We start from the raw sequence: 25,878 nt of genomic DNA, 5'->3' as shown, positions 1-25,878 counted from the left end.
TCAATCAGTATAATGTTTCAGGGACTGCCTAAGGGCCTTGAAACCCATTAGTATCATCAATGGAGAGGATAACTCTTCATTGCTGGATTTTAACTTCATACAACATTGAGAAGATAGTACTTTATTAAGTTCTATCAATCAATATAATGTGATATTATTAAAGCCTCTTTTGGCGTATCCAGGGCCCCTGGGTGGAGTGAGAAACTTGCAGGTGACCAATCCCACCATGACCACTTTGAATGTGAAATGGGAGCCAGCCGATGGGAAGGTCAAGGAGTACAACGTCTTCTATGTACCTGCTGCTGGTGGAGCTGCTGAGGCCATGGTAGGACGAGTACTGTAGCTGATAGTGTAGAAATGGTTGTTTCCCCATTGCTTGTGTCGTGGAAATTCTACAGAGGGATACTCAAAGTCAAATTGAATGAATAATTGTTTTTGTACGTTAGCTGGAGAGGTTCCAACAAACTTGATGCAACAGTACACGTCTGTCAGGAGCTCCACGGGGGGCTGTCCGTTAGTCCTCTAAAGTACTGCGTACACAGACAGTTATATTTGCATGATTCAGTTTAATCATTATTCGTAATTAATTCATCATTCATGTTTGGTTCATGCATGTAACCGACAAAATACTGGTTCATGAATGTGACAGACCAATACCTCACAAGGCTTCTTCTCTCCAAGCTATAACCTTGAAACTGAGATATTCTTTCGTTCTCAAAACAAGGTTCTGGGCATACTGCCAAATTGCAGATGCTGATAGTGAGGATTCATTCAGTCAGTCCCTTGCATGAACACAGAAATTGGTTATTAGAAAAGCACAAACATAACATTTTCCATTCAACTTGCCATATAAAACATGTATAGTTGGAATGTTGGTAGTGGGCAGTCATTAATAGTTGGGTTGTGTTTGTTTAATGTAAAGGAGACTGTGGCTGCCACTGCCACCACCACAATTCTGAAAGGCCTCCTGCCAGACACCCTCTACACCGTTTCACTGGTGCCTGTCTACGAAGTGGGAGATGGACAGAAACAGTCTGAGAACGAAAAGACAAGTAAGACGGGCTGACATCTAAGTCTAAAGATCGTTAAAGATCTTCTAAAGATCACTTATTCAGTGATCTTTTCAGGGACTGATAATGGCCTTCTTAAAAGCTGATTTATGGAGTGAATCCATAAATAACTACCAATGCGGAGGATAACTCTACATTGAGTCTGTATTTGAACTTTATACAGACTCCTTGCAATACCAAGTTCAATCAGTAGAATGTTTCAGGGACTGCCTAAGGGCCTTGAAACCCATTAGTATCATCAATGGAGAGGATAACTCTTCATTGCTGGATTTTAACTTCATACAACATTGAGAAGATAGTACTTTATTAAGTTCTATCAATCAATATAATGTGATATTATTAAAGCCTCTTTTGGCGTATCCAGGGCCCCTGGGTGGAGTGAGAAACTTGCAGATCACCAATCCTACCATGACCACACTGAACGTGAAATGGGAGCCAGCTGAGGGGAAAGTCAAAGAATACAAAGTCTTATATGTACCTGCTGCTGGTGGTGGTGCTGAGGCCATGGTAGGTAGGGCTGGGAATTTCCAGGGATCTCACAATACGAAATCACAATACTTAGCTGCCAAAAACAATGTATATTGCAATTCTCACGAGAGAGAATTGCAGAGAGACAAGAGAAAACTGGTTTTGATCAGTCAGGGAAATAAATGTGCTAAACGCATGTTGGCTCACTATTTAAAATAAGATAGAAAACAAGCAATAGGATGAAACATACTGGAATTCTGGAGCAGGTACAGCCAACTACAGTAGCAAAAACATACATACAGTGCTTTCGGAAAGAATTCAGACTGTTTACTTTTTCCACATGTTGTTACGTTACAGCCTTATTCTAAAATTGATTTTTTTTTCAAATCCTAAGCAATCTACGCACAATATCCCATAATGACAAAGCGAAAACAGGTTTTTAGACATTTTTGCAAATGTATTAAAAATTGAAAACTGAAATACCTTATTTATGTAAGTATTCAGACCCTTTGCTATGAGACTTGCAATTGAGCTCAGGTGCATCCTGTTTCCATTGAGCATCCTTGAGATGTTTCTACAACTTGATTGGAGTACTTCTGTGGTAAAGTAAATTGATTGGACATGATTTGGAAAGGCACAGACCTGTCTGTATAAGACACCACAGTTGACAGTGCATGTCAGAGCAAAAACCAAGCTATGAGGTCAAAGGAATTGTCCGTAAAGCACCAAGACAGGATTGTGTCGAAGGCACAGATCTGGGGGAAGTTACCAAAACATTTCTGCAGCATTGAAGGTCCCCAAGAACACAGTGGCCTCCATCATTCTTAAATGGAAGCACCAAGACTCTTCCCAGAGGTGGCCGCCCAGCCAAACTGAGCAACCGGAGAGAGGGGCCATGGTCAGGGAGGTAACCAAGAACCAGATGGTCACTCTGACTGTGCTCTAGAGTTCCTCTGTGGAGATGGGAGAACCTCCCAGAAGGACAACCATCTCTGCAGCACTCCACCAATAAGGCCTTTATGGTAGAGTGGCCAGACAGAAGCCACTCCTCAGTAAAAGGTGCATGACAGCCCGCTTGGAGTTTGCCAAAAGACACCTAAAGATTCTCAGACCATGAGAACCAAAATTCTCTGGTCTGATGAAACCAAGATTGAACTCTTTGATCTGAATGCCAAGCGTCACGTCTGGAGAAAACCTGGTACCATCCATACAGTGAAGCATGGTGGTGGCAGCATCATGCTGTGGGGATGTTTTTCAGCGGCAGGGACTGGGAGTCAAGTCAGGATCGAGGCAAAGATGAATAGAGCAAAGTTAGGAGAGATCCTTAATGAAAGCCTGCTCCAGAGTGCTCAAGAACTCAGACTGAGGCGAAGGTTCACCTTCCAACAGGACAACGACCCTAAGCACACAGCCAGAACACTCGCAGGAGTGGCTTCGGGATAAGTCTCTGAATGGCTTTGAGTGGCCCAGCCAGAGCACGGACTTGAACCTGATCGAACATCTCTGGAGAGATCTGAAAATATCTGTGCAGCAACGCTCCCCATACATCCTGACAGAGCTTGAGAGGATCTGCAGAGAAGAATGGGAGAATCCCCCAAATACAGGTGTGCCAAGCTTGTAGCGTCATACCCAAATCGACTCGAGGCTGTAATCACTGCCAAAGGTGCTTCAACAAAGTACTAAGTGAAGGGTCTGAATACTTATGTAAATGTGATATTTCTGTTTTTTATTTGTAATAAATTCGCAAAAAATTCTAAAAAGCAGTTTTTGCTTTGTCGTTATGGGTGTAGACAATTTAATCAATTTTAGAATAAGGCTGTAACATAACAAAATCTGTAAAAAGTCAAGGGGTCTGAGTACTTTCCGAAGGCACTTGGGTACAAGCTTGGCACACCTGTAGTGGGCAAGTTTTTCCCATTCTTCTCTACAGATCCTCTCAAGCTCTGACAGTAACAGTCAAGTGTTTGGACACAGCTACTCATTCAAGGGTTTATCTTTATTTTGACTATTTTCTACATTGTAGAGTAATAGTGAAGACATCAACACTATGAAATAACATATATGCAATCACGTAGTAACCAAAGAAGTGTTAAACAAATCACAATATGTTATATTTTATATTCTTCAAAGTAGCCACCCATTGCCTTGATGACAGCTTTGCACATTCTTGGCATTCTCCCAACCAGCTTCATGAGGTAGTCACCTGGTATGCATTTAAATTAACAGGTGTGCTATGTTAAAAGTTCATTGGTAGAATTGATTTCCTTCTTAATGCGTTTGAGCCAGTTTTGTTGTGACAAGGTAGCTGTCATCAAATCAAAGGGGGGCTACTTTAAAGAATCTCAACTATAAAATATATTTAGATTTTTTTATCACTTCTTTTGGTTACTACATGTTTCCATATGTGTTATTTCATAGTTTTTATGTCTTCACCATTATTATTATACAATGTAGAAAATAGTAAAAATAAAGAAAACCCCTGGAAGGAATGGGTGTGTCCAAACTTTTGGCCGGTACTGTGTGTGTGTGTGTGTGTGTGTGTGTGTGTGTGTGTGTGTGTGTGTGTGTGTGTGTGTGTGTGTGTGTGTGTGTGTGTGTGTGTGTGTGTGTGTGTGTGTGTGTGTGTGTGTGTGTGTGTGTGTGTGTGTGTGTGTGATATATATATATATATATTTGGTAACTTTTTTACAAAACGAGCCAAATATCAATATATTATCTCCCTCAAATTATTTTGCGATTATATAAATAGTGAATTTTTTTTCTCCCCCTCATCACTAATTATGACTAGTACTCTAGCTGACAGTGTTGTTGGAAATGGTTGTTTTCATGCCGTTCAAAATATGTATTGTTGGCATGTTGGTAGTGGGCAGTCGTTAATAATAGTTGGGTTGTGTTTGTGTAATGTAAAGGAGACTGTGGATGCCACTTCCACCACCACGGTTCTGAAAGGCCTCCTGCCAGACACCCTCTACACCGTCTCACTGGTGCCTGTCTATGAAGTGGGAGATGGACAGAAACAGTCTGAGAACGAAAAGACAAGTAAGATTGGCTGACATCTACGTCTAAAGATCGTTAAAGATCTTCTAAAGATCACTTATTCAGTGATCTTTTCAGGGACTGGTAATGGCCTTCTTAAAAGCCGATTTATGGAGTGAATCCATAAATATCCACCAATGCGGAGGATAACTCTCCATTGAGTCTGTATTTAAACTTTATACAGACTCCTTGCAATACCAAATGTAATCAGTATAATGTTTCAGGGACTGCCTAAGGGCCTTGAAACCCATTAGTATCATCAATGGAGAGGATAACTCTTTTTTTGCTGGATTTGAACTACATGCAAACTCCATAAGATACGATGGTACAGTAACAAGTACTATCAATCAGTATCAAGTTATATTATTAAAGCCCTGGTTGGTGTGTCCAGAGCCTCTTGGTGGAGTGAAGAACCTGCAGGTGACCAACCCCACCATGGTCACATTGAACGTGAAATGGGACGCAGCCGAGGGGAAAGTCAAAGAGTACAAAGTCATCTATGCACCTGCTGCCGGTGGAGCTGAAAGCATGGTAGGACTGGTAACTGACAGTGTAGAAAGTGTGGTTACTGTCAAGGGTATGAGTACTCATAATCCTTATACACTCCTGTTTGACTGAATATAGTTTCTTGTCATATTTTGTGATTTATATAACCTTAGTTATTGTTATGTTGGGAGTGGGCAAACGTTAATACTTGTATTGTGTTTGCATAATGTAAAGGAGACTGTGGCTGGAACCAACACAGTCCTGAAGGGCCTCACATCAGACACCATTTACACCGTTTCAGTCGTGCCGGTCTACGAAGTGGGAGATGGCAAGAAGATGTCTGAGAATGGAAAGACAAGTAAGCCTGGCTGACATCGGACGAGGGACTGAGATAATGATACTTTTAGAGTATCATAAGTAGAGGGTAGCTCTTCATTAATGGCTTTTAACTGGAACTTTGGTGTGTCCAAGGGCCCCTGGGTGGAGTGAAAAACTTGCAGGTGATCAACCCCACAATGACCACCCTGAACGTGCGCTGGGAGCCAGCCGATGGGAAAGTCAAGGAGTACAAAGTCTTCTATGTACCTGCTGCTGGTGGAGCTGCTGAGGCCATGGTAGGACGAGTGCTGTAGCTGATAGTGTAGAAATGGTTGTTTCCCCATTGCTTGCCATATAATAACACATGTGTGTTGGGATGGGTAGAGGCTAATAGTTGGGTTGTGTTTGTGTAATCTTTAGGAAACTGTGGCTGCTACTGCCACAAGCACTGTCTTGAGAGGCCTCCAACCAGACACCCTCTACACCGTCTCACTGGTACCTGTCTTCACCGAGACAGAGGGCAGAAGGCAGTCTGAGAACGGAAAGACGAGTAAGACTGGCTGACATCCAAGCAATCGTTCGCCATCCGTGAACATTGATTGCAACCAAGACACACTTCCACTTTCAGAACAACTCAGATGCCAGGGCATGCATAAATCTCATAGTACCCACTGTATGCTGTATTATTTGTATTAATGAGATAAGAGGGATATAATGGATGAGGGCCAAGTTTTCTATAGTTTTGGTTCTAATGTTGTTTTCCTCACCAGGACCGTTGGGGGGAGTGAAGAACCTGAAGGTGACTGAACCCACCATGACCTCTCTGAAGGTGGACTGGGACCCAGCAGACGGAGCCGTGCGCCAGTACAAGATCTTCTTCGTTCCTGTGGCTGGAGGAAAACCAGAGGAAATGGTGGGTCTCTTTCACCTTATGACCTCATAAATAGCGTTTAGGAAATTAAACTGTGATAAAGCATTTCATCACTTTTTCTCTTGTGTAAATAGGAGCAAGTACCTGGAAGCACCACCGCCATTGTTCTGAGAAACCTCAAGCCTGACACACCTTACACAATATCAGTGTTGCCTATCTACCCAGTCAGGGACGGGAAACGCCAGTCGGAGAATGGAAAGACACGTGAGTAGAAACATCAAATGAACTGGTAGCCTATACAGCCTATTTTGTGATTTGGGAATATTGGAAATGTGAAATATGGTCTACTTGATTTTCTCCAATAATCACAGAATCATATAATAATCATAATGCCACACTTGTATCTCTATTTCCAGTGCCTTTGGGTGGAGTGACCAATCTGCAGGTCACCAACCCTACCCACACCACCCTCACCACCAGCTGGGACGCAGCTGACGGCAATGTGCAGGGCTACAAAGTCATCTACACTCCCGTCGCAGGAGGCCTTGAGATTGTTGTGAGTATTCTACTGTACTCCGATCCACACTGCCTATCTCCATAAGCCCATAACTCATCACTGATACGGTGATGTTACATTTGTTGACAGTGTAATCCCCCTGAGCTCAGCCTAATACAATGGTTTCCAATCCTGTGGGAGGGAAGAATCCAGCTTCCTTGCACGGCATACTTTGTGGAGTGGGCATTTCGTCAGCTCAGCATGAGGAGTAGTGTTGAGGAGTTAGCATTGAGGACTTAGCGTTAGCAGTTCGCCTGCTGTGTTAAGCGTGACGAGAGGCCGCAGCAGAGTAGTAACGCCGTTGTAGCCTAGCGAGGATGGAGTTCAGGCTGCGTAGGAGCTAACAGAGTGTGAACAGATCTATGATCGCAACTCTAATGCAATGGACTTTTTGGTTTGGCTTATACGGAACAAGATACTCTAAAGCAGGTATTCCCAATGTGGGATATGCATGTTTTTAACCATCTAGTGTTCAGCAAAAATAACAACACAATGTCAAATACAGGTGGCCTAGTCAAATAATGAACATCCAATCACATTAACCGTTACTCTCTCGCGGGAATTCCACTAACGGTCCATATGTAGCCAATCATAGCTGCTGCTCATTCCGTTTGCTCGAAAATTGATTAATGTTTTAAAAAATGTAAGGCCCTAGATTCTACTACCACTACTACACCTGCACCTGTCGACGACACAAGTTGTTCTGCTTCCACGAGCACAACCAAAGCTAGCATCAGTAATTCTACATATGTTGTTAGCCCAGCTAGCATGGACACTGACAGCTGTGAATCTGATGCAGCCGAAGAGCTACTGCCCCCTTACCCAGAAAATCACCGAACAACAGACAGGGACGTTGGACCATCGAAGAGGTGCAAATATGATGAGAACTACATTGATTTGGGGTCACTTATATTGGGAGTAATGCCTTTCCCCAGCCACAGTGTGTTGTATGTGCAAAAGTTCTATCTAACAACTCGATGAAACCTTCACTCTTGCGCAGACATTAAGAAACAAAACATGCCAATTTGAAAATTAAGCCACAGGAATTTTTTGAGGGAGAATTAAGGCGACTTTCGAGTAGTAAGATATGTATAAATGCAACAGATACTATTCATAAGAAGGGGCTAGAAGTGTCTTATATGGTGAGCTACCGAGTAGCTAGGACAGGCAAGCCCCATACTATTGTGGAGGACTTAAATTTTCCTGGTGCCGCGGATATGGCTGGGACAATGCTGGGGGAAAAGGCCATAAAATCTATGCAGACAATGACTTCATCAAACAACACTGTTTCACGACACACCAGTGACATGGCAAGAGATGTTTTGAAACAATTACTGCTTCGCATACAAGCCATTGAATTCTATGCGTTAAGCTGGAGGAGTCAACAGATGTGTCAGGCCTGGCACTGCTCCTGGTCTGTTACGTTAATGGGGGGTCAATTAAGGATGACATCCTCTTCTGCAAACCACTGGAAACCAGGACAACAGGAGAGGATGTTTTTAAAATACAGGACAGCTTTGTGACATCAAATAGACTTGGTGGTCAAGATATGTTGGTATCTGTACTGATGGCGCAAAAGCCATGACAGAGAGACATAGTGGAGTGGTGACGCGCGTGCAAGCAGTTGCTCCCGACGCTACTTGGGTACACTGCAGCATCCACCGAGAGGCTCTTGCTGCCAAGGGAATGCCTGACAGCTTGCAATATGTTTTGGACAATACAGTGAAAATGGTTAACTTTGTTAAAGCAAGGCCCCTGAACTCTCGTGTATTTTCTGCATTATGCAATGATATGGGCAGCGACCATGTAACGTTTTTACAACATACAGAAGTGCGCTGGTTATCAGGGTTCAAAGTATTGACATGTTCTCAAACGACTGGCCTATCTGGGTGATGTTTTTTTCACCTGAATCATCTAGATCTAGGATTACAGGAACCCTCCGCAACTATATTCAATGTGCGGGACAAAATTGAGACTATGATTAAGAAGTTGGACATCTTCTCTGTCTACATTAACAAGGACAACACACAGGTCTTTCCATCATTTTATGATTTTTTTGTGTGCAAATGAACTCCAGCTTACGGACAATGTCAAATGTGATATAGCGAAGCACCTGAGTGAACTGGGTGCACAATTACGCAGGTACTTTCCCAAAACGGATGACACAAACAACTGGATTCATTATCCCTTTCATGCCCTGCCTCCAGTCCACTTACCGATATCTGAACAAGATAACCTCATCAAAATTGCAACAAGCGGTTCTGTGAAAATGTAATTTAATCAGAAGCTACTGACAGGTTTCTGGATTGGGCTGTGCTCAGAGTATCCTGCCTTGGCAAATCGTGCTAAGACGCTGATGCCCTTCGCAACCATGTACCTATGTGAGAGTGGATTCTCGGCCCTCACTAGCATGAAAACGAAATACAGGCACAGACTGTGTGTGGAAAATGTTTTAAGACTGAGACTCTCTCCAATACAAGCCAACATTGCAGAGTTATATGCATCCTATCAAATACACACTTCCCATTAACCTGTGGTGAGGTATTCACAATTTTCTATGAACAAATAAGGTTTTATATGTAAGATGGAACATAAAGAGCAAAACTATTGATTATTTATATTATTATTATTATTTGTGCCCTGGTCCTATAAGAGCTCTTTTTCACTTCGCACAAGCCTGGTTGTGACAAAAATGAATTCTTATGTTTAATCAATGTATCGTATAGTGTGTGTGTGTGTGGCAGGCTTACAATGATGGCAAACAAACAACATTTGAGAGTGCGCTGACCCTGGTGCTAGAGGGGTTACGGAGCTGGAGGTTGAATGCTTGAAGGGGTACGGGACTATAAAAAGTTTGGGAACCACTGGTCTAAAGCATTGTTTGGTTTATCTGTTTAGAATTGGCCTGAACAGTGTGGCGCATGGCTTTTGCTCAAAATCAAACCTGTCAAAATAAACTCCACAGAAGGGTGAGAGAAACTAGAGAAGGACATGTAGTTTTACAGATCACAGAACAGTGGTCGTACATGGGCCTTCTCGTGTGGATCTGGTGTATTCCCTATATAGTGCACTACTTTTGACCAGGGCCCAAAGACTCAGGTCAAAAGTTGTGCACTATGCACGGGAATAGGGTGTCTTTTGGGATGCAGCCATAGTGTTCCAGTATGTCTGTTGGAGCTTCTGTTGGTGTGACACCATCAATTGTTTTCCTTTGTAGGAGGAAGTCTCAGAGAGCACAACCACCACAGTGCTGAAGAGCCTCTCTCCCAACACACAGTACAGAGTCACTGTGCTGCCAGTGTACCCGGAAGGAGATGGTCAGACCCAGACCAAGGATGGAACAACAAGTGAGTGACGACAACTTATTGCACGATGCTCTCAGTGACTGGTGATAGTTACGGGCAAATTCTACAGTGAAAGACATGAATTACTTAAGCAATAAGGCCTGATGGGGTGTGGTATATGGCCAATATACCACGGCTAAGGGCTGTTATTATGTACAGCGCAAAGCGGAGTGCATGCATATATAGCCGTGGTATATTGGCAATATACCACAAACCCCTGGTTACCAATGTAATTAGCGCAGTAAAAATATATATTTTTGTCATACCTGTGGTATACGGTCTGAAATACCATTGCTTTCAGCCAATCAGCATTCAGGGCTCCAACCACCCAGTTCATAATGTGTATTAGCTCATCTGCAGACATAATCAATAGGCATATAGTAGTAGTAAAACCTGTGCAACAGGTGTATCATTGTTTTCAAATGGACGTGATGCCTAAGCTGCCCTGTTTCCTCTTGGTGCTCAGAGCCCCTGGGCTTCGTGAAGAACCTGCAGGTCATTGAGCCCACCACCAGCACCCTGAACGTGCGCTGGGACGCAGCTGAGGGGAACGTGCGCGAGTACATCATCGTCTACATCCCAACTGCCGGCGGGGAGCAGGAAGTGGTACGTCCGGATCACCTCACGAACACAACACCCCTACTAACGCACTAAAAATGGTGTATTCCATTGGAGACTGGTGGAGGGTGAAATCCATTACAATCAGCCCATCCTTCCATTTAAAGTGTCATAAGCCTATGGTGTAATTCCCCTATAGCTAGTCAACATGGCTCAGGTGTAAGTTAGCCCCGTTTCTGACTGATATTCTCCCTTCTTTCTTGAACAGGACCAGGTGTCTGGAACAACGACCACCACTGTTCTGAAGGAACTGAACCCAGACACGGAATACACTGTGACAGTTGTGCCTGTTTACCATGAGATGGAGGGTCTCTCTAGGTCTCAGAATGGAAAGACAAGTGAGTTGAACAGAACGGGGTGAAATTATTCAAAGACCATCTAAGCAACAGATCATTTTCAAAATGTCTGCTACTTGTTCAGCTTGTACAGTAAGTGTGATGCTATAACATTGTCTCTTTTGCCTCAGATCCTTTGGGTGGAGTGAAGAACATGAAGGTCATCGACCCCACCATCAACAGTCTGTCTGTTCGCTGGGACCCGGCTGTCGGCAACGTGCGCAACTACAAGGTCTTCTACGTGGCCCAGCCAGATGGGAAGGAGCAAATGGCACGTCTCCTATTCATCTCTCTAGCCATTTTACGGTCAACTTAGCCATGTTTACACTATAAGTAGATTATGGAATTGTTCTACAGTACTAATATTGATCTGCACTTGCCCTGAACAGGAGCAAGTCTCTGGAGGCACCAACAACCTTATCCTGCGTAATCTGGAGTCCGATACCCAGTACAACGTCTCTGTTGTCCCAGTCTACCCAGACGTGGACGGCATAATGCAGTCTGAGATGGGAAAAACAAGTGAGTGAAGCGTTTCAATACTTTATTTTACTCAGAAACCCCATACTATAACACTAGTGAAGAATGTAACTGTCAGCTATCTACAATTATTGACACATGAAAAGATGAGCAAAAATACAATGATATATTTTTTTACTCATATGATTGCTCAGAGAAAGATTTTGTTTAACAAGTAATATTTATTTTTCTCAAAAAGTTAGAATTGAAAAGTATTGCCACCCCTGTTTTCAATACCAATAAATGCTTCAGCTTGCGAGGATAAAGGCAACTTTTACTCAAATGTTTTTTTGGAAAACACATTGGGAGGGATCTTAGACCATTCCTCCATAAAGAACCCTTCCAGATCCTTCATCTGCAGTTATAGACTGCCCTTTTCAATTCAAACCACAGGTTTTCAGTCTGGAGACTGAGATGGCCATTGCAAAATAATGATTTTGTGGCCAATTTGTTTGTGGATTTTGATGAGCTTGGGGTTATTGTCTTGCTGGAAATTTCAACTTATTGGCAGAGGCAACCAGGTCCTTGGGCCCTTGCTCAACAACAGTATCATGAACTTTATCCAGTACCAGGATATTTTAGCCAAACACGTAGTTGCCTGAAACTTGGCGGCAAGTGAATCTTCCAGCAAGAACATTACCCCAAATACAAATACATGGTTAATTGGTAACAACATCAATATTTTGCAATGGCCATCTCAATCTTTTGAAACTCATTGAAAACCATTGAAACCCATTGAAAAACTGTGGTTTGAATTGAAGAGGGTTGTCCATAAGCGCAGATGAAGGATATCAAGGATCTGGAAGGATTCTTTATGGAGGAATGGTGTAATTTGTTGTCCAACTAGAAAAACATTTAGAAAAAGGCTCAGTCCCATTATCCTCGCAAGGTGAAGTATTGAAAGGTATTGAAAACAGAGGTGTCACGAATTCCGACTTCCACATTTTTGTATTACTGTAAAATAAAATAGTTTCCCAATGTCTTTGGAGCATAGTTCAGTGTTTAAATGATTTATTTTACACTGTCATTTTTGCTCATCTTTATCAAGGGTATCAATCATTTCAGACCCCACTGTATATGCTTCCATATCAGACTCAGTAACAGCTTGAGCATCTTGGCGCCATTTTACTTACAGGGATGTTGTTGTGTTATTTCTTCTTCAGAGCCTCTGGGTGGAGTGAAGAACCTGCAGGTGACTGACCCCACCACCAACTCCTTGAGGGTACGCTGGGAGCCAGCTGAGGGGGATGTGCGCCAGTACACTGTCATCTACGCCCCGCTAGCAGGAGGGCCTGAACTCACGGTACAAAGTCAACACTTCCTTTCATAGTGCATCAAAGCATCAATATCTGCACACTCACTAACTTGCGCACTATAAACATGTACGGTGAATAATTGAATATGCTATGTCTTTAGTAGTGTGGTTTTACTTTACATTCTTGTTAATCTGATAACTCTTTTTCAGACCACAGTTTCTGGAATGTCAACCAACACCGTTCTCAGGAACCTTGTGCCAGACACAGAGTACAAAGTGACATTGGTGCCTATGTATGGCGATATTGAAGGGAAGAGAACTTCTGAAAATGGAAAGACAAGTAAGTCATGACTGAACAAACTACACAACACAGGTACAATACAGTGAGAAAAAGACAAATGTGCAGCAAAATCGAAAAAGTGATTTGATGCTCAACTCGTTGTTTGGTGACTTGTCAGAGGCATTGGGTGGGGTGAAGAACCTGCAGGTCATAGACCCGACTACTAGCTCCTTGAAGGTGCGCTGGGAGCCAGCGGAGGGCAACGTGCGCCAGTACCGTCTCTTCTACGTCCCTGCCTCTGGCGGAGCCGAGGACATGGTAAGACCACCAACTATCTGTGCCTTAACATCTGATACTGTACAGGGTATCTCTTGACCAATCAGAATTGAGTCGAGTACGGCATCCATATTAGGAATTTGTTTACTTCCTAATACGGATGCTGCGGCATTCAACCAATCAATGGTATAAACATTGATAATGCATCTCAAACACCTCTCTGTGAACAGGAGCAAGTGTCTGGTGGCACCACCTCTACCGTCCTGAGGAACCTTCTCTCAGACACGCCCTACACCATCACAGTGGTCCCCGTCTACCCCGAGGGAGAGGGCCTGCGCCAGTCTGAGACTGGAAAGACACGTAAGTTATCGACTGAGTGACCTCAAGTAATCCATGTTGTTCTTATTCAGTTATTTTGATTCAGTAGCATCATAACACCCCCCCCCCTGCAACAGAGGGGTAGCTTATCTCACCATAAAAATAATACTTGCTAGTTGGGTTGCCCTGCCTGTGTCTGTGCAGTTTTTGCACCAGGTTGTGTGCATCGGTTTTGTTTCTGCTCAAATGGCTTGCCATGCTGAGTCAGCAGAAATCCATCCCAGGGAAGTGAATTGGAAAGCTGTGATACCAGCGGAGCATATCAGTATTACAGAGCTGATGGTGCGTGATGGTTCCACGGGAGGTTCCAGAGACTCCGTTTGTGCTAATATGAAGACGTCCAATGGAAGTCAAGCATTTCATTTGATCTCACTATGTCCTTGTCAGTTTCAAGTCTTGAGACGGACACGGATTTATGATCATGGGTTCACATCTGATGTGCTCTGATCCTCGGCCAAATGTGAAGAGATGTTTGACAGAGTAATCTTCCTAAAGACACCATATGCATGTGCACTTGTACACGTGTTCAGTATAGAATGAAGCTCACTGTTGGACAAATAGGTTCTACTTTGCTTCTCAATAAGGTGGCTGGGTCTGTCTACCTACTACATCTAGCTTTATTGGGCTAAAGTGCGGAATGCCAGAGGAATATGAACATCTGTTTTAGTTTAAACGGGAAGTTAAGAGTTTTTTTTTCATAAACCCAAACTGTGTTGCTTCTCTCTATGTGCTGTCTACATAGACACTATAAAATCACTTGGAGACTGGAGAGTTTGCACCCCTCAGCATTTGTATTATTATTTATTTTTTACTGAGCTACGTCCTATTTGAAACTTAGCAGTCAAATAATTCTAACATTTTCTTGTGGTATCTTCACTTAATTCCTCGAGAGTCAAATCAAAGTTGTTGTTGGTTTAGGTTGTTAAGATAGCTAAACTTGTTAGGGGAAGTCAATCTAGCAGTTGCCCTCTCCCCTTTTGATTTTCTATGACCCTCTGTGACCCCCAGTTCCACGCACCCCTCCTAAGAACGTCCAGGTGTACAACCCTACCACCAACAGCCTGAACGTGCGCTGGGCGCCAGCCTCTGGCCAGGTGCAGCAGTACCGTGTCATCTACACACCTCTGTCCGGAGAAAGACCTGCAGAGACGGTAAATTCAATGGGTGCATCTCAAATAGCACCCTATCCCCTATGTAGTGCCCTATATAGGGAATAGGGTGCCATTTGGGACATACTAGCCATCTCTCTCCAATGTGGTGTGGTGGGAAGTATGTTCACGCTCCCGTTCACTCTCCCTCTCTGCTCAGACCACTCAGAAGGAAAGGGAACGTAAGCAAAAATAGTAGAAAATGGTTGCTGGGCTCCACGTTTAGCAACGATATCGAAAAGCCTCTGGAAAAGTGTTGTAGGAAGTCTGTTTAGAAGCCGACACAGATGGTACTTTGTAATAAGGTTAGTGTTCATTCATGCGGAAATCCAGACTATTTGGCTTTTAATGATCTGAATATCAGGATTGGTTTCATGCACCGATGAACATATCTTGGATTACAGGAGAAAGATGGAGCTAATTGCCCAACAAACAGCTTTTACTGTATCACTAGGAGTTTGGAAAATGTGGATGTGCACATACGCAAGAGATCTGCAAATATTTACATTTGAAGAATTGGAGGACATATACTGTGTTATATACAGAGATGTTCTGCTGAATCCCCTGATTAGCTGTAGACGAGGGTAGACCACTTTAAAGAGCAGCTGTGTTTAGCATGATGTAATAGCATTCCCTCTGACATGGTAATGGATAATGGGCTGCGTCGTGATAGTGATTACCCTGATGATATGACGAGTCTAGGCTCCACTGTTGTTAGAAACAGGGGTGAGATACACGTTGAGGCCTGTTCAATGACAGAGCGCTGGTCTCTTGCTGTTGGTTGCGTCGTCTTCATTTGCCTCCATAACACTAACTGTTTATCAGTCACTTTTAAGCAAAATGAATGCATTTGTTTATCTTTTTAAACCTCTTCAGGGCGTTGTTAGTACTTCCCGCTAGCCTTTGCACTAGGCTCCTTCCAAGGAAACACTAGCAGGGATTCACAGTGAGCTCATTATGTCCGTGTCTAGTGCCAGAGTAGTATGGTTGAAGAAGCTCATTTGAGGGTGCATCTACGGGCCCTGGTCAAAAGGAGTGCTCTAAATAGGGAACAGGGGGCCATTTGGGACACGAAACCATGATTCCTCTCTTGTAAGCCATCATTGTGATCTATGTCCTGTGACCTCGCCAAAGGTCTTGGTCCCGGGGAACATCAACAACGCGTTCTTGGATTCGCTCATCCCCGACACACCGTACTCGGTCAGCGTCCTGGCTCTGTACGCCGACGGGGAGGGACCACCGGTGAAGGGAGCCGGCAAAACATGTGAGACTTGAATCCAATCAATCTGACTTTGTTGTATACATTGGTACTACTGACTCATGCGACTTTTGTTTACATTGATACTACCGGCTCGTGATCGTGTTACTCACGCTTCCAGGCATACTTGCTTATACTGTAGTCTACATTCAAGCACGTCGGCACACACATCCACGTAGCTATATACAACAAACACACGGTGTAGCGGTGGTTGCTAGGTGCATGTGTGTGAGTGTAACCCAGTGTTGTTGCAGTGCCCCGTGCTGGACCTCGGAACCTGCGGGTGTTTGATGCCACCACCAACACTCTGACCATCGGCTGGGACCACGCGGAGGGAACCGTGCAGCAGTACAAGATAGCCTACGCCCCCACCACAGGAGACCCCATCACTGAGTTTGTGAGTTCAAAGTCATTCTCAACAAACTTTCATGTAGCACAGGACTTAGAGTTTGACTCGAGGGATGAGTTGAGTTTATGGCCTAAACATGTCTCGTTTTATATGTAGCTGAGTGGCAAATCAAATACACATCCCATACACTAGCATTAACTCTTCTGTTCTACGTGATAATGTTACTACTGCCAAAGCACTGAAGGCATATCACTCACAACAGTTAATTGCTGATTAGTAAGATGAATGAAATGCTCGGTAAGATCAACATTATCACTGGAAACATTACGTTACCTTGCAGTCTATTATTAATGACTTAAACATGAGCACCAGTTAAGGATAGCCCAGCTGTGCTGCATCATTGCTCTCTACCTAGCAAGGTAACTATTGTGTTAACAAACTCTACTTAACTAGAGAAAAATGTAAGGAGTCTTTTAGCATGCTGAATTTGAAATGAAAGGTCACTTGAGCTAAATCTTCAGATGTTTTTTTTTTTTAAGAGGACAGGAAACTTTCATTATTAGCCTCCTGGTTACCCCCGTTTTCTCTATGCTGCAGTGACGTGTCAGCTAGGCTAGCAGCGACACATAGCTTCCATTAGCAATTACATTCCTTTGTGTGTTGAGGCACTTTGCTCCGCTAGGAGCTGAAAGGACTATGTCAAGTGCGTTGAGGCACTTTGCTCCGCTAGGAGCTGAAAGGACTATGTCAAGTGCGTTGAGGCACTTTGCTCCGCTAGGAGCTGAAAGGACTATGTCAAGTGTGTTGAGGCACTTTGCTCCGCTAGGAGCTGAAAGGACTATGTCAAGTGCGTTGAGGCACTTTGCTCCGCTAGGAGCTGAAAGGACTGTCAAGTGTGTTGAGGCACTTTGCTCCGCTAGGAGCTGAAAGGACTGTCAAGTGTGTTGAGGCACTTTGCTCCGCTAGGAGCTGAAAGGACTATGTCAAGTGTGTTGAGAAGCCGTTTTTGAAGGAACTGACAGTTCTTTCTGGTGTTTTTCCTTACAGACCGTTGTCCCTGGCAACAGAAACAATGCCATCCTGCAGAACCTGCTTCCTGACACTCCCTACAACATCACTGTGGAAGCCATCTATGCTGATGGAGCAGGGGGATCGCTGAACGGGCCTGGACGCACAGGTAAGGCGGTTAGAAAAGTGGTCAGGAAGTGTTCAGTCTGGTATACTGAACACCTAATGGTCTAGCTAGTTGTACATAATTTCCAAGCCTGATGAGCTGGGAGTGAGACCTGTGCACAGGAGTGGAAAATACTTTAAAGAGCCATGCAAAATAGCCAACCGATTCCAACATGTTTCAGTTTGAAGAGTTCGGAGGATTGGGGAATTCACAGTAGAGCAACTGGGAAAGCTCAACGACTGGCGAACATTAGTCCCGAGTTACACAAACAATAGAAACTTTATGTCTTGGCTTGGACCGAGGCACCACTGTGCCAGCTAGGCAGTTTGGATGGGCCTCGCTCCAATGAGGAGCTTACGCCGCACCCGACTACCCACCCATCCACTGCCTAGCTCCCTCAGCAAGACCATGGAAAAATCTATCCAATCTAAACACATGTATTACTCATAATAGTCTTCATAAACACAGGAGGAGGAAAAACAGCAGTAGTCTAGCAGCAGGCCGGGCTGTGTGCTATGGTAATGTGGTGCCTTACTGCACTGAGGGTTAGCAAGACTGGAAATGGTGTCATGGCCCTACTTGCTGTTGAGGGTAATTGCTGTGACTGATTGAATGTGGACATGTTTCTGCTCACTCTGTTGCTCTGCCTTGGTTACAGTTGGCCTGCTGGAGCCCAGGAACCTGCGCGTTTCGGATGAGTGGTACACCCGCTTCCGTGTTGCCTGGGACCCTTCGCCGTCTCCAGTGCTCGGATACAAGCTGGTCTACACGCCTGCGGGTGAGATGACGTCCGACTCTGTGCATGCAATCATGAGCAGGGACCCATAACACGCTCGGAAATAAAAGTTACAGCACTCTACAATGTCACAATACCGTGTTTTACTCGTCAAAGTTCGCAGTGCAAAGTAAAAGTTTGACAGCAATGACTAAGTAAGGATCCAGAATAATTTGCATGAAATCTTAAGGGCCATCTTTACATTTCAAATGAGATGATTTCAGGTTTAGATAGGTCTGCTCTTCTCCTTATCCTCATGAGTAAAGTTGAGATTGTGTTGTAGCATAGCTGTTATTAAAGTAGAGATTGTGTTGTAGCGTAGCTGTTATTAAAGTAGAGATTGTGTTGTAGCGTAGCTGTTATTAAAGTAGAGATTGTGTTGTAGCGTAGCTGTTATTAAAGTAGAGATTGTGTTGTAGCGTAGCTGTTATTAAAGTAGAGATTGTGTTGTAGCGTAGCTGTTATTAAAGTAGAGATTGTGTTGTAGCGTAGCTGTTATTAAAGTAGAGATTGTGTTGTAGCGTAGCTGTTATTAAAGTAGAGATTGTGTTGTAGCGTAGCTGTTATTAAAGTAGAGATTGTGTTGTAGCGTAGCTGTTATTAAAGTAGAGATTGTGTTGTAGCGTAGCTGTTATTAAAGTAGAGATTGTGTTGTAGCGTAGCTGTTATTAAAGTAGAGATTGTGTTGTAGCGTAGCTGTTATTAAAGTAGAGATTGTGTTGTACTGTTGCTGTTATTAAGGTAGAGATGGTGTTGTAGTGTAGCTGTTATTAATGTAGAGGTTGTGTTTTTTTACCTGTGTTTTTTTACCTGCAGAAGAAGATCAGAGTAAGAGCTTGGACGTGTTTGTGGGCGACGTGACTTCATACACCCTCCAGAACCTCCTCCCTGGCACCACCTACGATGTCAAAGTGTTTGCCCAGTATGATGCTGGCATGAGCGGGGCCCTCGAAGGACAAGGAACAACCCGTATGTGTCTGATCTGCAAATATCATCTTTCTGAAGCATCAATGTCAACCATCCCCAAATGGCTCCCTATATAGTGGATTACTTTTGACCGGAGCCCTATGTGCCCTGGTCTGTAGTAGCGCACTATGTAGGGAATAGGGTGAAAATTTGGGACTCGGTCTTGAAGTCAGTCTGAGAAATGTCTTCTTGTGTTCTGCTCCAGTCTACCTGAACGTCACCAACCTCGAGACCTACAACGTTGGCTTCGACAAGTTCTGCGTCAAGTGGAGTCCTCACAGGGCTGCCACCTCCTACAGGATCAAGCTCAACCCTCTGGACCGTAAGTCTCAGCCAAGCGTTCATTTCAGATCGCACCTTTAAGCTTGGCTACACGAGAGACTATTTTTCTACCCTGAAGAATTGCTGCATTATAATTGAGTTTATGCTTCTTCTTATGTCTGAAGCCATAAAGGAGACTTCAGAAGGAGCATCAACACATGCTGTAGTTGGTGTTAGTTAGTCACTAGTCAGAGATGCTATAGATCCCCACTGATCAGAGCCACAACCTCCTCTGTGTCCAGAACATTGGAATGGTACGGTGCTGGCTGTTGAGATTGGGTCTAGAGATTCACACGACTGTTTATCCTCAGCCCGCCCCTGTGTTTATCTCTCGAAGGAGAATGCATCAATGTGGCGTGTTCCGACAGCATCCGACCACCAAGTGTTAGTTGTCTCTGTCTGAAAAGATGACATCCTTTTTATTACTGTCGGCATTTGGATCCATCTGTATTAATGTTCACATGTAGACCTAGGGCGGTGACTGTCATGACATTGTGTCAGATGGCGACTGTCATGACATTGTGTCAGATGGCGACTGTCATGCAAATAACTGCTTGTTCTCATGGTAATTGACCGTTAATGAACGTAAACATGTTTAGCATCTCCAGGCCTCCGCGCATACAAGCTGCTGATTTGGAACATCTACATTTTTCCAAAGTCTAATAAATCCACCATCACAATACGTCCATTGTTTCTTTTAGGCAGGTCTAAAGAAACATTATGATATGGAAGAAATGTATTTCAGAAGAGCAGAATATGAGTTGGCCCTACTGTATGTTATCTGGCTAGGTGCCATGCCAATGGGAGCATAGGCTGTAGGCTAGTTCATTTAATAGACAAGATATGCTCATAAATTCTGTGCCATTATTTTTTATTATATGATTTTATAGTAAACTTTTACCATTCCCGAGCGAGTGCGCATATGAGCTATGTTGAGCGTGAAAGTGACCATTTGAAACAGGTCCTACAGTGCTAGATTTTGAGTTATTTGGCAACTTTAGTTGTGAATGACACAAAACTTCAGAATGTCTTATAAATCCAAGCATATATGGGCTGCTCTATACAACTATATTGGTGATTTGTAAAAAGTCACAAACAAAAAGCTTGCGCTCTGTTGCACTAGCTGTTCCCTCATCAAGTGAAAATATTCGAACTCATCAGACTATTCTCAATGTAATCTTGTCTTTATTAATGTGCGGCCTTTGTTTTGATTTAGAATGGACCATAATCATCCGTCTGCACTCGAATAGCGAATGGCGGCTGCGCTTTCCCGTTGTCCCCTTTTCAATCATTCCGATAGACTACTCACAGCAGAGAAATGTGCTTAAACTGTTTTACATGTTCAACTTCAAATTCATCATCTCCAGCATCATCCCAACATCAACATATGTGAAAATGTCACATTTCTATGTTTTGTTGAAAGAAATATGTTTTGTTGAAAGATAAATGTTTCCAATGACATAATCAGTGTCCATCATGTGCTTTCGCCTACTAATTGTCTAGTAATTGGTTGATGATGTCATTGGAAACATTTCTTCCTCTATCTTTTTGACTGCAAAACATAGAAAAGTGCTATTTCCACATACAGTGCATTTGGAAAGTATTCAGACCCATTGACTTGTTCCTCATAATGTTACGCTGCAGCCTTTTACATAAGTATTCAGACCCTTTACTCAGTACTTTGTGGAAGCACCTTTGGCAGCGATTACAGCCTCGAGTCTTCTTGGGTATGACGCTACAAGCTTGGCACACTAGTATTTGGGGAGTTTCTCCCATTCTTCTCTGCAGATCCTCTCAAGCTCTGTCAGGTTGGATGGGGAGCGTCGCTGCAAGGCTATTTTCAGGTCTCTCCAGAGATGTTTGATCAGGTTCAAGTGCGGGCTCTGGCTGGGCCTCTCAAGGATATTCAGAGACTTTGTCCCGAAGCCGCTCCTGCGTTGTCTTCGCTGTGTGCTTAGGGTCGTTGTGCTGTTGTATGGTGAAAATATCGCCCCAGTCTGCGGTCCTGCGCGCTCTGGAGAAGGTTTTCCTCAAGGATCTCTCTGTACTTTGCTCCGTTCATCCTTCCCTCGATCCTGACTAGTCTCCCAGTCCCTGCCACTGATGGAGGCCACTGTGTTCTTGGAGACCTTTAATGATGCTGACATTTTTGGTACCCTTCCCCAGAACTGTGCCTCGACACAATCCTCCTCGGAACTCTACGGACAATTCAGTTTCATTTTGGAGGATCCAATAGGTTAGACCAATTATTATACGTATTAAATCGTAAAAAATTATATTATTAATTCTGCCGTGCGTAATACGCGGTAGACTATTAGGCTATGTATTGTATAACAACAATCATTATTTTGTTTCCCAATTTTGTTTTTCACTAGAGGTATAAACTGTTAAAAAAAGACTCAGTATCTCAAGGATTTAAATATGAACATGGTAATCACTACCCATGACATATTTCCAAACTTAAGCAGGCTTTGTTTGCTTGTGTCAGAAAGACAACTGTGGTAGAGAATAGAGAACACTTACCGAAAGTAAACAGTCCCCAAGGTTTGAAAAGCTAGTGACCTGACAGACTGAGCTTCCAAGTCAGTATTGGAATGCCAAGTGCTTGTTACTGAAGTGGAATGTGGTTGAGGAATGAGGATCATAGCATACATCTCTGCGCAATAATCTTGGTCTTCTACCTTGAGGAGCAAGGGGTCAGCCCAGGAGAAGTGATTGAGGGGATATTTGCCCTTATAAGGCCATTGTCTTGGTCTCATGGTTCATTTGACCAAAAATACCACATTTTGGAAAACGTTCTCCATTTTCCCCAAAACAATTCATATTGAATTACATGTGTAGCGTGACAACAACGATATTACATCTATTTGCCTTACCGCAGCACTGTCATGGTCCCAGCTGAATGGCATTAACTCTGCTTTTCATACTCAGAGAAGACCCGTGATTTTTACGAGGGGCAACGTTTCAGGCGGCGGCCTCGGCAACATGTCAACATGTTTCTCTTCTCAACACATGTCAACATGTTTCTCTTCTCAACACATGTCAACATGTTTCTCTTCTCAACACATGTCAACATGTTTCTCTTCTCAACACATGTCAACATGTTTCTCTTCTCAACACATGTCAACATGTTTCTCACATTTCTCCTTGTTTTATCTGTGTGTAGCCTCCAGTAAAGGTCAGCAGGAGATCACCATTACTGCAGCTCAGAGCCAGTACTGCTTCAAGGGGCTCTCCCCTGACGCTCTTTATAGCGCCACCGTGTTCGTTCAGACCCCTAACCTCGAGGGCCCTGGAGTCAGCGCCAAAGAGAGAACATGTGAGTATTTACATTTGAGTAATTTAGCACACACTCGTATCCAGAGTGACTTACAGTCAGTGCAGTTACCTCAGTAGTCTTCAGCTTTTTACACACGATGTGCTATCCGAATCTGTCATTTCTTTGTTGATGTTCACTGACACTTTGTTGTCTCTTTCTCAAAGTGGTCAAACCTACTGAAGCCCCAACGCAACCCCCCACTCCTCCACCACCACCTACCATTCCTCCTGCATGGGCAGGTAAGAACTAATGGCGCCATGATGACTACGACATACAGTATCCATCACCTCCATATTGCCAAAGCACCAAACGGCACCACATTCACCAATGCTATATAGAACATTTGAAGCCTTCCTTGGAGCCCAAACAAGGTGTCAACTGCAAAGTCATCGACATTTGAATTTGAGTGTGTTTTAGTGCAAAATGTTGCGAGTCATAAAAAGCCAGGTTCAGAAAACATGCAATGCCATCAAAATCTCACTAGTTGGCAGAAGCAGAGACCTGCAGAGATATTTCCTCTGGATCAGAGTGGTGCCAGTGTTTAAAGTAATGGCCGCCACATGCTCCACACAGACCCTCCAGGGTTTTCAATGGGAACTCACCCATTGACTAATGACTGACCTAGGTGTTGAGAAAGTCCAAAGAAGCTGTTTGTCTGATAAGGTATGGTGTAAAACTTGTTTATGGATTCTGACTTGGAAGAAGGGGATTGCGAGAGATACAAAAATAAAGTGCTCTATCACATCAGGCAGACATTATCTCGAAGCCTTTATAGTAACCAAATGTTCCTAGTTTTTTTTTTCATTTTCTTCAGGAAAGTGTGATCAATTAAACCAATAATTGCCATGTATAGCTTCATTATGTAATTTCTTTCTCTCAATGATTTTGTTTGTGAGATTCATGCAGACTTTATTTTTATTTTTGAGGTTGCCGACTCATTATCATGCCTTTCTCTGTTATCGGGCCTGGTGTTCCAGGCAGCCCAGAATCTGGTGCCTGCCATGGAATCTTTTAAGTGCAGTTCACTGAGTTCTTTTTATTTTGCCTCAGTGTGCAAAGGTGCCAAGGCAGATGTGGTGTTCCTTATTGACGGCTCTTGGAGTATTGGAGAAGACAGTTTCCGGAAAGTGGTGCAGTTCGTCTTCAGCATGATTGGAGCCTTCGACGTCATCGGATCGACAGGAATGCAGGTGTGTCGTGCTGTAAATAGAGGGAAAAGCACATTGTAATAGTGGAAAAAGCAAGTTGTAATTGTTAGTCAACTTGGCGAACTGTTTAGAATAATAGGTGCGGTATGAAATCGTACTATAACTCCTTGTAATGCGTTCTACTTTGGAAACAGGTGTCGTTCGTGCAGTACAGCGACGAAGCAAAGACAGAGTTCAGGCTGAACTCTTACTCGGACAAGGGCAACGCTCTCGCTGCTCTACAGCTGATCCAGTACCGAGGAGGAAACACTAAGACCGGTGAGGCTCCCCAAACCCATCAACTAGGCTGTCTCCCAAATGCCCCCCTATTCCCTATATAGTGCACTTCTTTTGCCCAGGGCCTTATGTAAAAGTGACTTTGCAATGGACACCAACATGTTTCATCGGAGCCAGGCATATATCCACCCTTTGAGTATACATTGTTGTCTATCACCTTCATTAATCTACCTTTCTTTGTTCTTGATCAGGCGCTGCTTTGATGCATGTCAAGGAGAAGGTGTTCGCCCCAGAAAATGGAATGAGGAGGAATGTCCCCAAGGTTGTGGTAGCTGTCACAGACGGTCGCTCTCAGGATGAGGTGAAGAAAAACGCTGCCACGCTGCAGCATGCTGGTAAGGGTTGCTCAATTTGCTACACAGCAATCTTCAAGTCAACCCATTGTCAGTCATATCCCATAATGCTTGTAAATGTTGTCATTGAGGTATTAGCGATCTGTAGCATTTTAGCATCACCCCATGCACATAGTGCAGTTGGTTTTCTGAGAATGCATGTGCTCCTTCTCCAGGTTACAGTGTGTTTGTGGTTGGTGTTGCCGATGTGGATTTTGCTGAGCTGCAGAACATTGGCAGCAAGCCAAGCGACAGACACATCTTTGTTGTGGACGACTTTGACGCCTTTGCAACTATCCAAGACAACCTCGTGACCTTCATTTGCGAAACAGCGACGTCATGTAAGCTGTTTTGTTGTTTGTTATTTTGGATACCACTTATAGTATTTAGCTGTAAGCGATTTCATTTATCGCCCAAGATAAAATTCTCGAAACAAATTGAACTGTTGCTAATCTTTGATATTATTTTCACAGCTTGTCCCCTGATCTACCTAAATGGATTCACATCGCCTGGTAAAAATGCTCAGATGATTATTTATGTACATCTCAAATTAGAACCGTCTGCAGAAACCGCATGCATCATTCCCTCATTGGTTTGAGAAGTTCTAGAACTTAAAATGAGTTCTTCACCTTGTGCTGCAGGCTTCAGGATGCTGGAGGCGTTCAACCTGACAGAGAAGACCTATGGCTATATCAAGGGAGTGTCTATGGAACCCGGTTCCTTCAACAGCTACACAGCCTACAGACTCCATAAGAACTCCTTCCTGACCCAGCCCACCACGTGAGTCGGTGATACCATTGTCTTGGATTACAAAATCACCAGGTTTTTCAGAAGTCCTGTTTGGAAATTTTACACGCTATCATGGTCTTTGGCTTTGAATGGTCAATTCTTGTGGTTGTACACTGCATAGCCAAATGTACGTGGACACCTGCTCGTCGGACATCT

General features: G+C 43.6%; 1 protein-coding gene across 12 annotated transcripts in view; it reads left to right on the top strand.

Annotated features, from left to right (window-relative positions):
- LOC123994897 (collagen alpha-1(XII) chain-like) overlaps nucleotides 1-25,878 on the top strand; it is a 91,703-nt gene that overhangs the window by 46,010 nt on the left and 19,815 nt on the right. For 7 of the 12 annotated variants that reach the window (XM_046297974.1, XM_046297973.1, XM_046297971.1 and 4 more), the window contains 35 exons: nucleotides 183-325; nucleotides 923-1,052; nucleotides 1,435-1,577; nucleotides 4,448-4,577; nucleotides 4,966-5,105; nucleotides 5,295-5,418; nucleotides 5,532-5,674; nucleotides 5,799-5,928; nucleotides 6,149-6,291; nucleotides 6,384-6,513; nucleotides 6,666-6,805; nucleotides 10,023-10,152; nucleotides 10,616-10,755; nucleotides 10,976-11,105; nucleotides 11,234-11,373; nucleotides 11,492-11,621; nucleotides 12,782-12,921; nucleotides 13,084-13,213; nucleotides 13,332-13,471; nucleotides 13,660-13,789; nucleotides 14,816-14,958; nucleotides 16,090-16,219; nucleotides 16,468-16,610; nucleotides 17,610-17,739; nucleotides 18,395-18,514; nucleotides 19,328-19,480; nucleotides 19,683-19,799; nucleotides 22,965-23,117; nucleotides 23,282-23,356; nucleotides 24,168-24,307; nucleotides 24,460-24,583; nucleotides 24,793-24,936; nucleotides 25,110-25,274; nucleotides 25,407-25,445; nucleotides 25,575-25,713. In XM_046297974.1, coding sequence (XP_046153930.1) covers nucleotides 183-325; nucleotides 923-1,052; nucleotides 1,435-1,577; nucleotides 4,448-4,577; nucleotides 4,966-5,105; nucleotides 5,295-5,418; nucleotides 5,532-5,674; nucleotides 5,799-5,928; nucleotides 6,149-6,291; nucleotides 6,384-6,513; nucleotides 6,666-6,805; nucleotides 10,023-10,152; nucleotides 10,616-10,755; nucleotides 10,976-11,105; nucleotides 11,234-11,373; nucleotides 11,492-11,621; nucleotides 12,782-12,921; nucleotides 13,084-13,213; nucleotides 13,332-13,471; nucleotides 13,660-13,789; nucleotides 14,816-14,958; nucleotides 16,090-16,219; nucleotides 16,468-16,610; nucleotides 17,610-17,739; nucleotides 18,395-18,514; nucleotides 19,328-19,480; nucleotides 19,683-19,799; nucleotides 22,965-23,117; nucleotides 23,282-23,356; nucleotides 24,168-24,307; nucleotides 24,460-24,583; nucleotides 24,793-24,936; nucleotides 25,110-25,274; nucleotides 25,407-25,445; nucleotides 25,575-25,713 — 4,621 coding nt within the window. The remainder of the gene's footprint in view (nucleotides 1-182; nucleotides 326-922; nucleotides 1,053-1,434; nucleotides 1,578-4,447; nucleotides 4,578-4,965; nucleotides 5,106-5,294; nucleotides 5,419-5,531; nucleotides 5,675-5,798; nucleotides 5,929-6,148; nucleotides 6,292-6,383; nucleotides 6,514-6,665; nucleotides 6,806-10,022; nucleotides 10,153-10,615; nucleotides 10,756-10,975; nucleotides 11,106-11,233; nucleotides 11,374-11,491; nucleotides 11,622-12,781; nucleotides 12,922-13,083; nucleotides 13,214-13,331; nucleotides 13,472-13,659; nucleotides 13,790-14,815; nucleotides 14,959-16,089; nucleotides 16,220-16,467; nucleotides 16,611-17,609; nucleotides 17,740-18,394; nucleotides 18,515-19,327; nucleotides 19,481-19,682; nucleotides 19,800-22,964; nucleotides 23,118-23,281; nucleotides 23,357-24,167; nucleotides 24,308-24,459; nucleotides 24,584-24,792; nucleotides 24,937-25,109; nucleotides 25,275-25,406; nucleotides 25,446-25,574; nucleotides 25,714-25,878) is intronic. The other 5 variants (XM_046297981.1, XM_046297982.1, XM_046297977.1 and 2 more) reach the window with 4 other exon arrangements.

Source organism: Oncorhynchus gorbuscha, linkage group LG14 (assembly GCF_021184085.1).
Source record: "Oncorhynchus gorbuscha isolate QuinsamMale2020 ecotype Even-year linkage group LG14, OgorEven_v1.0, whole genome shotgun sequence".
Lineage (NCBI taxonomy): Eukaryota > Metazoa > Chordata > Actinopteri > Salmoniformes > Salmonidae > Oncorhynchus > Oncorhynchus gorbuscha.
This window is presented reverse-complemented; position numbering and strand designations above follow the sequence as displayed.